The 16,729-nt window shown below is 40.9% G+C and overlaps 2 protein-coding genes across 4 annotated transcripts in view; one reads left to right on the top strand and one right to left on the bottom strand.

Moving 5' to 3' along the window:
* The window catches only part of LOC110460313 (microtubule-associated protein 4-like), a 203,381-nt gene extending 189,091 nt beyond the window's left edge, over positions 1 to 14,290 (bottom strand). For all 3 annotated transcript variants that reach the window (XM_021513147.1, XM_021513150.1, XM_021513151.1), the window contains exon 1: positions 14,023 to 14,290. The gene's annotated coding sequence lies outside the window, so the exon portion shown is untranslated. The remainder of the gene's footprint in view (positions 1 to 14,022) is intronic.
* Positions 653 to 12,238, top strand: LOC110460327 (mucin-2-like). The gene is made up of 3 exons (XM_021513166.1): positions 653 to 837; positions 7,791 to 9,448; positions 10,452 to 12,238. The coding sequence occupies exons 1-3, from the start codon at positions 653 to 655 to the stop codon at positions 12,236 to 12,238; spliced, it is 3,630 nt and encodes a 1,209-aa protein (XP_021368841.1).
* Positions 14,291 to 16,729: the final 2,439 nt, after the last annotated feature.

Genomic DNA, 16,729 nt, shown 5'->3' with positions numbered 1-16,729 from the left:
GGGGGGGGACTGCAATACTATTTGCAAAAAAAGTTTTCTTCTAGCTAGTTTTTACAGAAAAATGTGGAGAAATAAATTAACTGATCAATTTTCAGTGTTTTTATTTATTCAATTTCAAATGCTCCTCCATGGACGGATAATACTTTGAACGTTGCACGTTGCAACGACTGGAAACTTGTATAAACATGCTTTCAAATCCATTTAGGAAAATGAAGACTGAAATTGGGAACATGCAGGATCATTTTTCAAGACTGGGAACAGGACCCTATAAACACCTGGCAAAAACCTTACGGGGTTTGTTAGCATAGGTTCCTTTCCCTTTTCGCCATACTCTACAATGGGAACACTGGAGACACGAACTGTTCGCTCTACTCTACAATGGGAACACAGGAGACACGAACTGTTCATACTCTACAATGGGAACACTGCAAATACGAACTGTTCATACTCTACAATGGGAACACAGGAGACACGAACTGTTCATACTAAACAATGGGAACACTGCAGTCATGGAGTGTTCATACTCTACAATGGGAACACTGCAGACACGGGCAGTTCATACTCTACAATGGGGACACTGCAGACACGGACAGTTCATACTCTACAATTGGAACACTGCAGTCACGGACAGTTCATACTCTACAATGGTAAGATGGCAGACACGGACAGTTCATACTGTACAATGGGAACACTGCGGACACGGGCAGTTCATATTCTACAATTGGAACACTGCAGACACGAACAGTTAATACTCTACAATGGTAAGATGGCAGACACGGACAGTTCATACTCTACAATGGGAACATTGCAGACACGAACAGTTCATACTCTACAATGGTAAGATTGCAGACACGGACAGTTCATACTCTACAATGGGAACACTGCAGACACGGACAGTTCATACTCTACAATTGGAACACTGCAGACACGGACAGTTCATACTCTACAATGGGGACACTGCAGACACGGACTTTTCTCTCTACTCTACAATGGGAACACTGCAGTCACACAATGTTCGGCTTATATGAGGCCGATTCTCTTGATTAGCCTATCGGGGCTAGTAACAATAGCCATTCTTTGTCCTTTAATTCTATATTCAGATATATCGACGATGCGCTGTCTTTAAAAACAATAACATTATTGACCACCTCGACGGCATATGCCCTCATTAGCTTAAAATCATAGACACAACAGACTCTTCTACTTCTTCCTCGATATTTACAACATGATCAAAAGGGACGACTTGCCTCTAAGCTGTACGATTGCGGGATGATTCCGATTCTCCTATCGTGAATTTTCCCGTTCTTGATGATAACGTCATTGCCCCGCATTGCCTGGCTTCCGTGATACTAGTAGATGTCGAATGCTGGTGGACCATCTTGCAACACAGGTTTCCAAAACATGCAGGTTCATGAAGACTATTGACAAGTTTCTCGGTCGTCACCATGATCTCATCATGAAATATGCTATTCAATCATTGTGTGTTATGAATGTCGATGTGTTTCAGTATGCTCATTTGTGGGACTTGTGGTTTTATTGTTACTAACATAGTCTCTGCACGAGGACGTGACATTACCTGGATTTGACCTAGATTTACGTGGCAAATGTTGCCGATGAGGCAGTAGTCGCTAACCCTTCAGGAACACATGGTCTTATTCTCCTGGTACCTTTTCAAAGGTCTCCTTGTAAAATGCTCTTATCCTTCCCAAGTTTTAGCGATTTTGAGTTCGAATTATGTTTTTGTTGGCATGGTTTTCTCTTTTATTTTATGTATTTTGTTAATGTTTCAGATGAGAAAATATTAAGGTAACCACAGACGCATAAACTGTAGTTAAAATCAAGCAACCTGCATTAAGTAGAGTGACCCATAACCTGTGTATGGACATACCAGGGTGTTTTTTAAATATTAACACGAGGGAATGTTATTGGATATTTTCATTGATTAAGATGGCTGTCGGTATCATGTCGTGTTATTAAGTACGCCTGGTGGTATTCTATTTAAACAGGAACTTGTGGATACCATTTACACTGCAAAGATCTGGCCGGATTAAATGTTAAAAATCTCATTTTTTGAATGATAGGATGTATAATACCCAAAGGACGTCCCTAGTGAATAATAAGCACACTATTTATCATGTAATTCTGTGGAACCTATACACACGGCACGAGGATTGCCTTTCAGTTGATCAACACATACTCTGTGGTAAATCCACCGATAGTGCTTGTGACACCTGGAATGGAGATGGCATTTATTCTGATTTTTTAAATGTATTCCAAGGTAAAAGAATTAAAAGTTACATCATGAAATATTTGTGCAACATATCTGATGACGTCAACACTAGTAGACCTGGAATGCAGACTAGGGTTTAAGAAACATGGTTTAATGATAAACATGACGACACGATTTTTCATTTAATCAATTATGATTTGATTCGTCAGGATCGTACAAGTAAAGTAGGGGCAGGAGAAACATGTTATGTGAACAGTGATCAGTCCTATGTTATGTGGAGTTATTGGTTAAAACTGAAGCCAGGGCCTGTATTCATGAAACTGTTTTCCTGCTCAAACATGAATTGTGTGCTCAAGCTAACATGGTCAACAGTCAGGTGTAAACATCGAAAACAGTGTAACCTGGTCAACAGTCAGGTGTAAACATCTAAAACAGTGTAACATGGTCAACAGTCAGTTGTAAACATCGAAAACAGTGTAACATGCTCAACAGTCAGGTGTAAACATCGAAAATAGTGTAACATGGTCAACAGTAAGGCGTAAACATCGAAAACAGTGTAACATGGTCATCAGTCAGGTGTAAACATCGAAAACAGGGTAACATGGTCAACAGTCAGGTGTAAACATCGAAAACATTGTAACATGGTCAACAGTCAGGTGTGAACATCGAAAACAGTGTAACATGGTCAACAGTCAGGTGTAAACATCGAAAATAGTGTAACATGGTCAACAGTATGGCGTAAACATCGAAAACAGTGTAACATGGTCAACAGTCAGGTGTAAACATAGAAAACAGTGTAACATGGTCAGCAGTCAGGTGTAAACATCGAAAACAGTATAACATGGTCAACAGTCAGGTGTAAACATCGAAAACAGGGTAACATGGTCAACAGTCTGGTGTAAACATCGAAAACAGTGTAACAAGGTCAACAGTCAGGTGTAAACATCGAAAACAGTGTAACATGGTCAACAGTCAGGTGTAAACATCGAAAACAGTGTAACATGGTCAACAGTCAGGTGTAAACATCGAAAACAGTGTAACATGATCAACAGTCTGGTGTAAACATCGAAAACAGTGTAACAAGGTCAACAGTCAGGTGTAAACATCGAAATCAGTGGAACATGGTCAACAGTCATGTGTTAACATCGAAAACAGTGTAACATGGTCAACAGTCTGGTGTAAACATCGAAAACAGTGTAACAAGGTCAACAGTCAGGTGTAAACATCGAAAACAGTGTAACATGGTCAACAGTCAGGTGTAAACATCGAAAACAGTGTTACATGGTCAACAGTCATGTGTTTACATCGAAAACAGTGTAACATGGTCAACAGTCAGGTGTTAACATCGAAAACAGTGTAACATGGTCAACAGTCAGGTGTTAACATCGAAAACAGTGTAACATGGTCAACAGTCAAGTGTTAACATCGAAAACAGTGTTACATGGTCAACAGTTAGGTGTAAACATCGAAAACAGTGGTCGACTTGAAGTCTTTCCCATTGACAAAAGCATTTGTTTTATTAATTGAGCATAAAATCTGGGTCTGAGCGTGATAACGGTTTAATGTATACGAACCAGGTCTTACTAAACCCATCATAACAGGGAACCACACACGAATGAGTGGATGGAGAGGTTAAAATGACCGCTATAACAATTGCTTTACTCGCTGTACTGAGCAAGGTGGCTTTTGTATCGACCGAACTTGGACAACACACACTGAAAGTGAAGCTTCAGAGGAGGACCACACGAGGCACACACATGTACAAACTATACCATGGTATATTGGATATTTCATTCCACGGATAATATACTTTCAGGTTTTCAGTTAATATTTCTTTTGTAACCGATAAATATATATATATCCACCAATCAGAGAACAACGATTGGTGAATGGTGAATTAAGGAATTAATTTGCTATTCAAATAGTATAATTATATACTGTAGAATAACTTGGTGGCGATACATTTTTTTATATTGCAAATGGATGTTTCGTTTGTTGTCAAAATCTGGTTTGGATGATATCAGTGTAGTAATTTTAAGATTATGTGCCGAAAACATGGCTCGAGTTTTGAACAAAATATGGAGTTGTTGCACTGAAACTTAAACATTTCCTAATATTCCTAATATAGATGAGAACTTAACAAGAGTATGCCCTTTGTTAAAACAAGAGGCCCAGAGGGCCTGAATCGCTCACATGAATATGTTTAAAATAATTTGTATGAAGTAAAGATAAAGCACTCCATGGAAGGTGCTGTAAGTACATATTAAATTTCAGAAAGATCCATCCAGTTCTTGAGATATAGCGAGAACAATCTTTAAACAGAGCCCCACCCCTATGGGGGTCATACCCACCGTTTATACAAAATTAAGACCCCTTGGCCCAAGGATGCTCAAGACTAAATAATGATAAAATCCCTTAATCCCGATGGTCGAAGAAGGATTTTAAAGGTTTTACCTCTATTTCTCCTATTGGGCCTCGCCCTTCTGTCCCCTGGGAGACCACAACCACTGCTTATACAAAACTGAGTCCCCTTGGGCCAAGGAAGCTCCAGACTAAATTAGGATAACATTCCTTAATCCCTATGGTAGAAAAAGGATTTTAAATGTTTTACTTCTATTTCCCATATTGGCCCCGCCCCTCAGGTCCCAGGGGGGCCACATCCACGGTTTATACAAAATTGGTTCAACTTTACCCCAGGATGCTCCACACCAAATATGGAACAAATCCTTTCATTCCTACAGAAAAAGAAGGATTTTAAAGAATAATTTGCTATGTTTCCCCTAATTGGCCCCGCCCCTCAGGCCCCTGGGAGACCACACCCACGGTTTATACAAAATTGGTTCCCCTTCACCAAAGGATGCTTCACACCAAATATGGAACAAATCCTTTCATTCTTACAGAAGGACGAGGATTTTAAAACATTTGCTATAATTTCCCTATTCGGCCCGACCCCTCAACCCCCAGGAGGCAAGACCCACCGTTTATACAAAATTATTTACCCTTCACCCAAGAATGCTTCAGACCAAATATGGACCAAATCCTTTCATTCCTACAGAATAAGAAGGATTTTAAAGAATTTGCTATGTTTCCCCTATTGGGCCCCGTCCCTAAGGCCCCTGGGAGCCAGACCCGCAGTTTATACAAAATTGGTTCCCCTTCACCAAAGGATGCTTCAAAATCTACTTGGCCGTTTTAAAGGGAAAGTTGACGGACCGACGACGCACGGACGGACGGACGCTGCGGTATGGCATAAGCTCACCATGGTCCTTCGGACCAGGTGAGCTAAAAAGATGGTCTGGGGTGGATGTTGTGGTATCTGTGATGTAGCATTCAAGTGAGGTGGCATTAGAAAAGATGCTGTTGGAAGCACGGTCCCACTACAAACAGAACACAATACATCTCCAGCACACACGCAGGCATACACACATAGGGAGATATTAGCTAGGTGGCATAGGACTAGTAGTTAGCACGTCCTGATAAGGCAGCTCCTGCGAATTCCTCAAAAATTGTATATCCTAACTGTATTAATTGTATATCCATGTACTGTAAAGCGCTTTAGAGTGGCTTATGTTATCTAGATAGGGCGCTATATCAAATGTTGTATATTATTTTTTATTATTATCGTCATTAGTGTCCATTTTCGTGACGTACTTCCGGAAAAAGTACAGCTCGGACTCAATTATCTCGAACGAAATGTGCATGTACACCGTGTCGTCATTTCGATATTGCGTATCGGTCATTTCAATACCGCAGTGTAAATCATGGTAACCTCGGGTAAACAATAGTACACGTGCGTGACCATGATATGTCAACATCCAATATCGAGATTTTGTTTGGAAATGTGTAATCAAGCGTACTATAGGATTAAACTTCCAAAAACTGACTCGCAGGAAGACACTGACATGAGACCAGACGACTTCAAGAAGGTCATATATGAAGCGCATGGAATGCAGACAGATGTAATGTGTGTACCGACCTCACATGTGCATATCACGTGCTTACACGAGTTCACAAGCTCGATGTCGTTACGATATTCGCTGTTGAGCGAGTTTTCGCTCTGTCGATTGTACAAATGCAATGCACTTACTCTGTGAAAATAGTGTTTTGTAAAATATCAAGATCACGTGAGAGCTATAGCCTCTGGTCGCAAATATGTACCTACCGTGCGTTAGCGGGCTGTGAGATGATGTCAAAAGTGTACATGACTGAGAGTAATTTAGTTAAATAAAAGAACAATAAATTGACAATTTTAATATAATAATATTAATTTATTTCCATCACTTTGATATATCCCTCTGCAAAAAGGATCACAAATCTCACCAGGATCAAAGTGATTGTAAAATGTAAAATAAATAAATTATAAAGTCATCGTGTTTATTTTGTTCAATTTCCCACTCTTTATGTACGGATCTTTGTGTCCTGTTTGCTTTTAGCTCGTAGATAATCACTTTCATCCGTGCAATTTTGATAAAAAAAAACAATTTGTGTAACGTGTTTTATATATTTTGCAATAAATAAAATATTTGTTAAGTTAATAAGCAATGCTTCTTTTCATTTTTTATTGTTGTTATGGTTCCGAACAATGCCACACACACAAAAAAACGGAAAATATTAAAACTGACGTAAACTCAATTTAGGTATTTGTTTCCCAAAAAGTCCCTTAACTGTTGGAATGCTAAGATTTTAATAAAATCAACTCTACATAGTTGCATAACCATTATATGAAAGATTCAACGAATTTCGCTGGTTACTTTCAAAGTGTGGAGCCTCCGTAAAATAATAGACCAGTCTCTGCTTTTCCTGTACTCAACAGCTCCTAGTGGGTATACGTATGTCCCAGGGATCGAGACTCGGTACTCTGATGTTCATTTTGTGTGTTAATGGTTTACCTCGCTAAAACGGTTTTTCACGCATGTACATTAATTATATACCACAGTTCGGTCTATTGACTAGTCCGGTGATGCTATACACAACTATATTTACTAGCAATCTATATTTATCTGCACATACTAACGTAAGGGCAAACAATCGGCAACAGTGTGTCGTTATGAATGACACTGTGACTTTAGACATAAAAGGACCTTTTGAACAAGATCCCGTGACAACTATCATCAATACGAAACAAACATTTAACAGTCTCTCAAATAAGTACAAACTCCACCCAGTGACAATTATACTCCACCCAGTGACAATTATACTACAACCAGTGACAATTATACCCCACCCAGTGACAATTGTACTCCACCCAGTGACAATTATACTCCACCCAGTGACATTTATACTCCACCCAGTGACAAGTATACTTAACCCAGTGACATTTATACCCCACCTAGTGACATTTATACTCCACCCAGTGACAATTATACTCCAACCAGTGACAATTATACTCCACCCAGTGACAATTATACTCCACCCAGTGACAATTATACTCCTAGTGACATTATACTCCACCCGGTGACAATTATACTCCACCCAGTGACAATTGTACTCCACCCAGTGACAATTATACTCCACCCAGTGACATTTATACTCCACCTAGTGACAATTATACTCCACACAGTGACAATTATACTCCACCCAGTGACATTTATACTCCACCTAGTGGCAATTATACTCCACCCGGTGACAATTATACTCCATCCAGTGACATTTATACTCCACCCAGTGACAATTATACTCCACCCAGTGACATTTATATTCCACCCAGTGACAATTATACTCCACTCAGTGACAATTATACTCCACCCAGTTACAATAATACTCCACCCAGTGACATTTATACTCCACCTAGTGACAATTATACTCCACCCAGTGACAATTATACTCCACCCAGTGACATTTATACTCCACCCAGTGACAATTATACTCCACCCAGTGACAATTATACTCCACCCAGTGACATTTATACTCCACCCAGTGACAATTATACTCCACCCAGTGACAATTATACTCCACCCAGTGACATTTATACTCCACCCAGTGACAATTATACTCCACCCAGTGACAATTATACTCCACCCAGTGACATTTATACTCCACCCAGTGACAATTATACTCCACCCAGTGACAATTATACTCCACCCAGTGACATTTATACTCCACCCAGTGACAATTATACTCCACCCAGTGACAATTATACTCCACCCAGTGACATTTATACTCCACCCAGTGACAATTATACTCCACCCAGTGACATTTATACTCCACCCAGTGACAATTATACTCCACCAAGTGACATTTATACTCCACCTAGAGACAATTATACTCCACCCGGTGACAATTATACTCCACCCAGTGACAATTATATTCCACCCAGTGACATTTATTCTCTACCAAGGGACAATTATACTCCACCCAGTGACAATTATACTTCACTCAGTGACAATTATACTCCACCCAGTGACAATTATACTCCATCCAGTGACATTTATACTCCACCCAGTGACAATTATACTCCACCCAGTGACATTTATATTCCACCCAGTGACAATTATACTCCACTCAGTGACAATTATACTCCACCCAGTTACAATAATACTCCACCCAGTGACATTTATACTCCACCTAGTGACAATTATACTCCACCCAGTGACAATTATACTCCACCCAGTGACATTTATACTCCACCCAGTGACAATTATACTCCACCCAGTGACATTTATACTCCACCCAGTGACAATTATACTCCACCCAGTGACATTTATACTCCACCCAGTGACAATTATACTCCACCCAGTGACATTTATACTCCACCCAGTGACAATTATACTCCACCCAGTGACAATTATACTCCACCCAGTGACATTTATACTCCACCCAGTGACAATTATACTCCACCCAGTGACATTTATACTCCACCCAGTGACAATTATACTCCACCCAGTGACAATTATACTCCACCCAGTGACAATTATACTCCACCCAGTGACATTTATACTCCACCCAGTGACAATTATACTCCACCCAGTGACATTTATACTCCACCTAGTGACAATTATACTCCACCCAGTGACAATTATACTCCACCCAGTGACATTTATACTCCACCCAGTGACAATTATACTCCACCCAGTGACAATTATACTCCACCCAGTGACATTTATACTCCACCCAGTGACAATTATACTCCACCCAGTGACAATTATACTCCACCCAGTGACAATTATACTCCACCCAGTGACATTTATACTCCACCCAATGACAATGATACTCGACCCAGTGATATTTTTACTTCACCCAGTGACAATTATAAAAGCTTTAACTGGCTGCCTTTTTCAAAAAGTTCCTAAACACGATCATTAAGATTGTATGTAGAAAGTTATAAATAGACTGGTCCCTAAATATCTTCGCAATTTTAATTAAGTATACTACGGATGCCTAGACAAAATTTACAAGGTCAATGTCTAACAACTTGTTGATTTGCCTACCTTTATTTCAAACAAACGTATTTAAGAGTTCTTTTACCAACAAAGGATCATGTATGTGGAATACTGTATATTTATAACGAAACTTCGACATTGTCTTTTAAACGGAGAGAAAGACATTTATTTTGTATGGATTATTTTAAGTAGGGGATACTTCAAATTGTTCATTTTTCAACTTTCCGTAAATTACTATACATTTTAGAATACCTTTTGATCAATTGTAAGATGATTTTCTCAACACATTATTTTACCGTCATTTTCTCAGAGAAAATATGCAAAAGGCGACCGCTGGGGTGAATCCTACTGATCCAGAGGCAACACAAGCCTTCTAGTCCATTCATTGGAAAATATCAAACTAATTGCAACAGAGTTAGGGGCTTTGAGTCAGGAACTATATATAAAATGTATATCTGTATATAGACATTACCTGCGCGTGAGTGGCAACAGTCAAATTTTACAGGCAAAATCACTTTCCTTTTCCCTTAAGATAATTGAATGTCAAGATTTTTGTTTTGTATTGTTTTACGATCCATCGACAATGTTAGTCATTTAGGGCCATGGATATCGATAAAACGGTCGATGTTGCTATGGTTCCTTTCAAACAGGAGGATATTCTTAACATGTTAGCGTAAAAATAATGAATATTATGAAATATTGGACAAACATTTGAAAACGAGTTATCGTTTATCAAAATCAATTTATGATGCATTAAGTATGCATTGAAATTTCTTTCCTTTTATTAAGAAAACCAGGGATGGTTTGAAACAATTGTCATGGAACTCTCAAAATTGATACAGGTGCGGAGGATACAGATGATACAGGTGTGGAGAACACCTATGATACAGGTGCGGAGGATACAGATGATACAGGTGTGGAGGACACAGGTGATACAGGTGTGGAGGACACAGGTGATACAGGTGCGGAGGATACAGATGATACAGGTGTGGAGAACACCTATGATACAGGTGTGGAGGATACAGATGATACAGGTGTGGAGGACACAGATGATACAGGTGTGGAGGACACAGATGATACAGGTGTGGAGGACACAGATGATACAGGTGTGGAGGACACAGATGATACAGGTGTGGAGGACACAGATGATACAGGTGTGGAGGACACAGATGATACAGGTGTGGAGGACACAGATGATACAGGTGTGGAGGACACAGATGATACAGGTGTGGAGGACACAGATGATACAGGTGTGGAGGACACAGATGATACAGGTGTGGAGGACACAGATGATACAGGTGTGGAGGACACAGATGATACAGGTGTGGAGGACACAGATGATACAGGTGTGGAGGACACAGATGATACAGGTGTGGAGGACACAGATGATACAGGTGTGGAGGACACAGATGATACAGGTGTGGAGGACACCTATGATACAGGTGTGGAGGACACAGATGATACAGGTGTGGAGGACACCTATGATACAGGTGTGGAGGACACAGATGATACAGGTGTGGAGGACACAGATGATACAGGTGTGGAGGACACAGATGATACAGGTGTGGAGGACACAGATGATACAGGTGTGGAGGACACAGATGATACAGGTGTGGAGGACACAGATGATACAGGTGTGGAGGACACAGATGATACAGGTGTGGAGGACACAGATGATACAGGTGTGGAGGACACAGATGATACAGGTGTGGAGGACACAGATGATACAGGTGTGGAGGACACAGATGATACAGGTGTGGAGGACACAGATGATACAGGTGTGGAGGACACAGATGATACAGGTGTGGAGGACACAGATGATACAGGTGTGGAGGACACAGATGATACAGGTGTGGAGGACACAGATGATACAGGTGTGGAGGACACAGATGATACAGGTGTGGAGGACACAGATGATACAGGTGTGGAGGACACAGATGATACAGGTGTGGAGGACACAGGTGATACAGGTGTGGAGGACACAGATGATACAGGTGTGGAGGACACAGATGATACAGGTGTGGAGGACACAGGTGATACAGGTGTGGAGGACACAGATGATACAGGTGTGGAGGACACAGATGATACAGGTGTGGAGGACACAGGTGATACAGGTGTGGAGGACACAGATGATACAGGTGTGGAGGACACAGATGATACAGGTGTGGAGGACACAGGTGATACAGGTGTGGAGGACACAGATGATACAGGTGTGGAGGACACAGGTGATACAGGTGTGGAGGACACAGGTGATACAGGTGTGGAGGACACAGATGATACAGGTGTGGAGGACACAGGTGATACAGGTGTGGAGGACACAGGTTATACAGGTGTGGAGGACACATGTGATACAGGTGTGGTGGATACAGATGTGGAGGACGTAGATGATACAGGTGCGGAGGACACAGGTGATACAGGTGTGGTGGATACAAATGTGGAGGACGTAGATGATACAGATGTGGAGGACGTAGATGATACAGATGTGGAGGACACAGGTGATACAGGTGTGGGGTACATATATGATACAGGTGTGGAGGACACAGGTGATACAGGTGTGGAGGACACATATGATACAAGTGTGGAGGACACAGGTGATACAGGTGTGGTGGATACAAATGTGGAGGCCTAGATGATACAGATGTGGAGGACACAGGTGATACAGGTGTGGAGGATACAGGTGATACAGGTGATACAGGTATGGAGGACATAGATGATACAGGTGTGAAGGATACAGGTGATACAGGTATTGAGGATACAGGTGATACAGGTGTGGAGGATTTGACAACGACGCCATTTCAACACGCCGACTGTGCTGCTTGACTCTATGACGCCAGTCTGTATAACAAGACGAACGCAGAAAAGAAAACTTCCGGTGTAACGCTGAAAATAGACCCCGTTGATAATGGCCAAACGAGAGGATAGATTCTTGTAAACAAAACCATTTCCGTGAAACCAAACAGGTATTGACTGTTTTCCCTTTCCAAGTGTTATCCGAAGAAACATTTATAAAGGTAGCACGTTGTGATCAACCTAATAACCAGCATAATTCGATCAGAACACAAAATACCCTATTGAAATCTACAGTGAAACCCTTTCGGACCCAATAATTTCTGAGGGATCAAACATGGTGAGTGAATGTATGAAGTCTCGACAAACCAGACCAAACAGCTAGAGGCAGCAAGAAAATGAAAGCTAAATATTACAAAATTAGCGCCCTACATTTGGAACTAAAACAACACAATGGAACACAAGTTGACATTCAAATCGAAATCGACAACCAAATATGGAAAATAGCTACATGAAAAACAAAATAAACAGCTGGGAGAGAAACCAACGACCCCGACACTGAAAACGATTTCACCAACACGTAGAACACAAAGTCACCCTAATGCCGGTCACCGTTCGCGTAACATGAACACTTTCCGTGCCAAAATCATTCCAAAACCGTGCCTCAACTCTAACGAGATCTGAGCAAAACGGAAACAATTTCACAATCAAAACCATTGCACTTCTGCATATCAAAACAGCGGATATATGTTTTTTTCGAGATGAGGACGTCTCGTTTTCAGAACCGGAGGGAAATAAATACATAACAAGGATTTTGCAACTTTCTATTTTTTGTGTGTGTTATTAGAATGCAATCAATATACCAAAGTGTAGACTATTTATCACCGACTTTTTACACGTGATCACTCGACTAACACACTTTATCGAATTATATGATATATACTCCATTGTCACAATCCTATGTCTCAATATACACCTCGTAAAACCCATCCTATGTATCAATCTACACCTCGTTTTCTCTGACATACTCATCATGGAATTCCATAGGGGTATAACTGGTTTTAACCAATATTACAATACTCTAAGTTATTATCTAGTTTTTAACTATGTAAATCCTCAACATAGGATGTAAACTTATTTGTTACCTGTACTTTTTGTACTTTTAAATTATGTTTGTTTACGAAACGCTAAAAGTACTTTTTTCTGTATTGTGGAGCCTCATGTCTGATGTATAACATACGCAGCACTAAACCTTCCTTCGCCAATGTGTATAGGACCCCTCCCAATGTATCTAAACACCCTCCCCGCCAGCACTTCATACAAACATGTGTGAGTATATCCTAGTCCTGAACCAGAGAGCACCCTCCTAGATGTTTCAAAACAAACAAGTCATATTTATATATAAATATAATACTGGACATTATCTCATTGTATTCCAACATGTCTGTGTCACCTATCTCGTACTCAATATAGACTACTGCGCACCAACGTATAGATCCAAGATTTGACGGAATGCCTGAGCACAGGGGTTAGTTTCTGATTATAAGACAGAAAAAATATGTTGAGGTGAATTCAGAAACGAACCCCTGTGACCTGAGTCAAGTGTGTGATAAGTTAAGCACTTACCTCAACTTATGTTCAAAAACAGTGCTGTAAAGTTTTCTGGTGCGGCCGTATGGCGTTACATTGAGTCCGTTTGTGACCTATGGAACATCGTGTTATATAGAAGATTAGTAGATCCCAGAACGATTTTCACCCTTGAAGCATGGCTAACACACTGCCTAAGCAGACTATAGTACAGTCATCGAAGTATGTTGTCTGCAGTTCCTAGACCGACACAGGAATCAGCGCAGCATCATATACAACATCAACGATGGAATGCCTGTAGTTTCAGCAGCAGTATACATAACTACGGTAGCCCGGTAGTGTAAGGACAAGTATACATAACTATGGTAGCCCTGTATGGTTAGGACCAGTATACATAACTACGGTAGCCCTGTAGTGTTAGGACCAGTATACATAACTATGGTAGCCCTGTAGTGTTAGGACCAGTATACATAACTACGGTAGCCCTGTAGTGTTAGGACCAGTATACATAACTATGGTAGCCCTGTAGTGTTAGGACCAGTATACATAACTATGGTAGCCCTGTAGTGTTAGGACCAGTATACATAACTATGGTAGCCCTGTAGTGTTAGGACCAGTATACATAACTATGGTAGCCCTGTAGTGTTAGGACCAGTATACATAACTATGGTAGCCCTGTAGTGTTAGGACCAGTATACATAACTATGGTAGCCCTGTAGTGTTAGGACCAGTATACATAACTATGGTAGCCCTGTAGTGTTAGGACCAGTATACATAACTATGGTAGCCCTGTAGTGTTAGGACCAGTATACATAACTATGGTAGCCCTGTAGTGTTAGGACCAGTATACATAACTATGGTAGCCCTGTAGTGTTAGGACCAGTATACATAACTATGGTAGCCCTGTAGTGTTAGGACCAGTATACATAACTATGGTAGCCCTGTAGTGTTAGGACCAGTATACATAACTATGGTAGCCCTGTAGTGTTAGGACCAGTATACATAACTATGGTAGCCCTGTAGTGTTAGGACCAGTATACATAACTATGGTAGCCCTGTAGTGTTAGGACCAGTATACATAACTATGGTAGCCCTGTAGTGTTAGGACCAGTATACATAACTATGGTAGCCCTGTAGTGTTAGGACCAGTATACATAACTATGGTAGCCCTGTAGTGTTAGGACCAGTATACATAACTATGGTAGCCCTGTAGTGTTAGGACCAGTATACATAACTATGGTAGCCCTGTAGTGTTAGGACCAGTATACATAACTATGGTAGCCCTGTAGTGTTAGGACCAGTATACATAACTATGGTAGCCCTGTAGTGTTAGGACCAGTATACATAACTATGGTAGCCCTGTAGTGTTAGGACCAGTATACATAACTATGGTAGCCCTGTAGTGTTAGGACCAGTATACATAACTATGGTAGCCCTGTAGTGTTAGGACCAGTATACATAACTATGGTAGCCCTGTAGTGTTAGGACCAGTATACATAACTATGGTAGCCCTGTAGTGTTAGGACCAGTATACATAACTATGGTAGCCCTGTAGTGTTAGGACCAGTATACATAACTATGGTAGCCCTGTAGTGTTAGGACCAGTATACATAACTATGGTAGCCCTGTAGTGTTAGGACCAGTATACATAACTATGGTAGCCCTGTAGTGTTAGGACCAGTATACATAACTATGGTAGCCCTGTAGTGTTAGGACCAGTATACATAACTATGGTAGCCCTGTAGTGTTAGGACCAGTATACATAACTATGGTAGCCCTGTAGTGTTAGGACCAGTATACATAACTATGGTAGCCCTGTAGTGTTAGGACCAGTATACATAACTATGGTAGCCCTGTAGTGTTAGGACCAGTATACATAACTATGGTAGCCCTGTAGTGTTAGGACCAGTATACATAACTATGGTAGCCCTGTAGTGTTAGGACCAGTATACATAACTATGGTAGCCCTGTAGTGTTAGGACCAGTATACATAACTACGGTAGCCCTGTAGTGTTAGGACCAGTATACATAACTTCGGTAGCCCTGTAGTGTTAGGACTAGTATACATAACTATGGTAGCCCTGTAGTGTTAGGATAAGTATACATAACTATGGTAGCCCTGTAGTGTTAGGACCAGTATACAAAACTATGGCAGCCCTGTAGTGTTAGGACCAGTATACATAACTAAGGTAGCCCTGTAATGTTAGGATCAGAATACATAGCTATGGCAGCCCTGTAGTGTTAGGACCAGTATACATAACTATGGTAGCCCTGTAATGTTAGGATCAGAATACATAGCTATGGCAGCCCTGTAGTGTTAGGACCAGTATATATAACTATGGTAGCCCTGTAGTGTTAGGACCAGTATACATAACTACGGTAGCCCTGTGGTGTTAGGACCAGTATACATAACTGTGGTAGCCCTGTAGTGTTAAGACCAGTATACATAACTATTGTAGCCCTGTAGTGTTAGGGCCAGTATACATAACTATGGTAGCGCTGGAGTGTTAGGACCAGTATACAAAACTATGGCAGCCCTGTAGTGTTAGGGCCAGTATACATAACTATGGTAACATAGCTATGGCAGCCCTGTAGTGTTAGGACCATTATACATAACTATGGTAGCGCTGGAGTGTTAGGACCAGTATACATAACTATGGTAGCCCTGTAATGTTAGGATCAGTATACATAGCTATGGCAGCCCTGTAGTGTTAGGACCAGTATACATAACTATGGTAGCCATGTA

Source organism: Mizuhopecten yessoensis, unplaced genomic scaffold (genome assembly GCF_002113885.1).
Source record: "Mizuhopecten yessoensis strain PY_sf001 unplaced genomic scaffold, ASM211388v2 scaffold10359, whole genome shotgun sequence".
Classification (NCBI taxonomy): domain Eukaryota; kingdom Metazoa; phylum Mollusca; class Bivalvia; order Pectinida; family Pectinidae; genus Mizuhopecten; species Mizuhopecten yessoensis.
The sequence above is the reverse complement of the archived record's forward strand: the minus strand, read 5'-3'. Positions and strand labels throughout refer to the sequence as shown.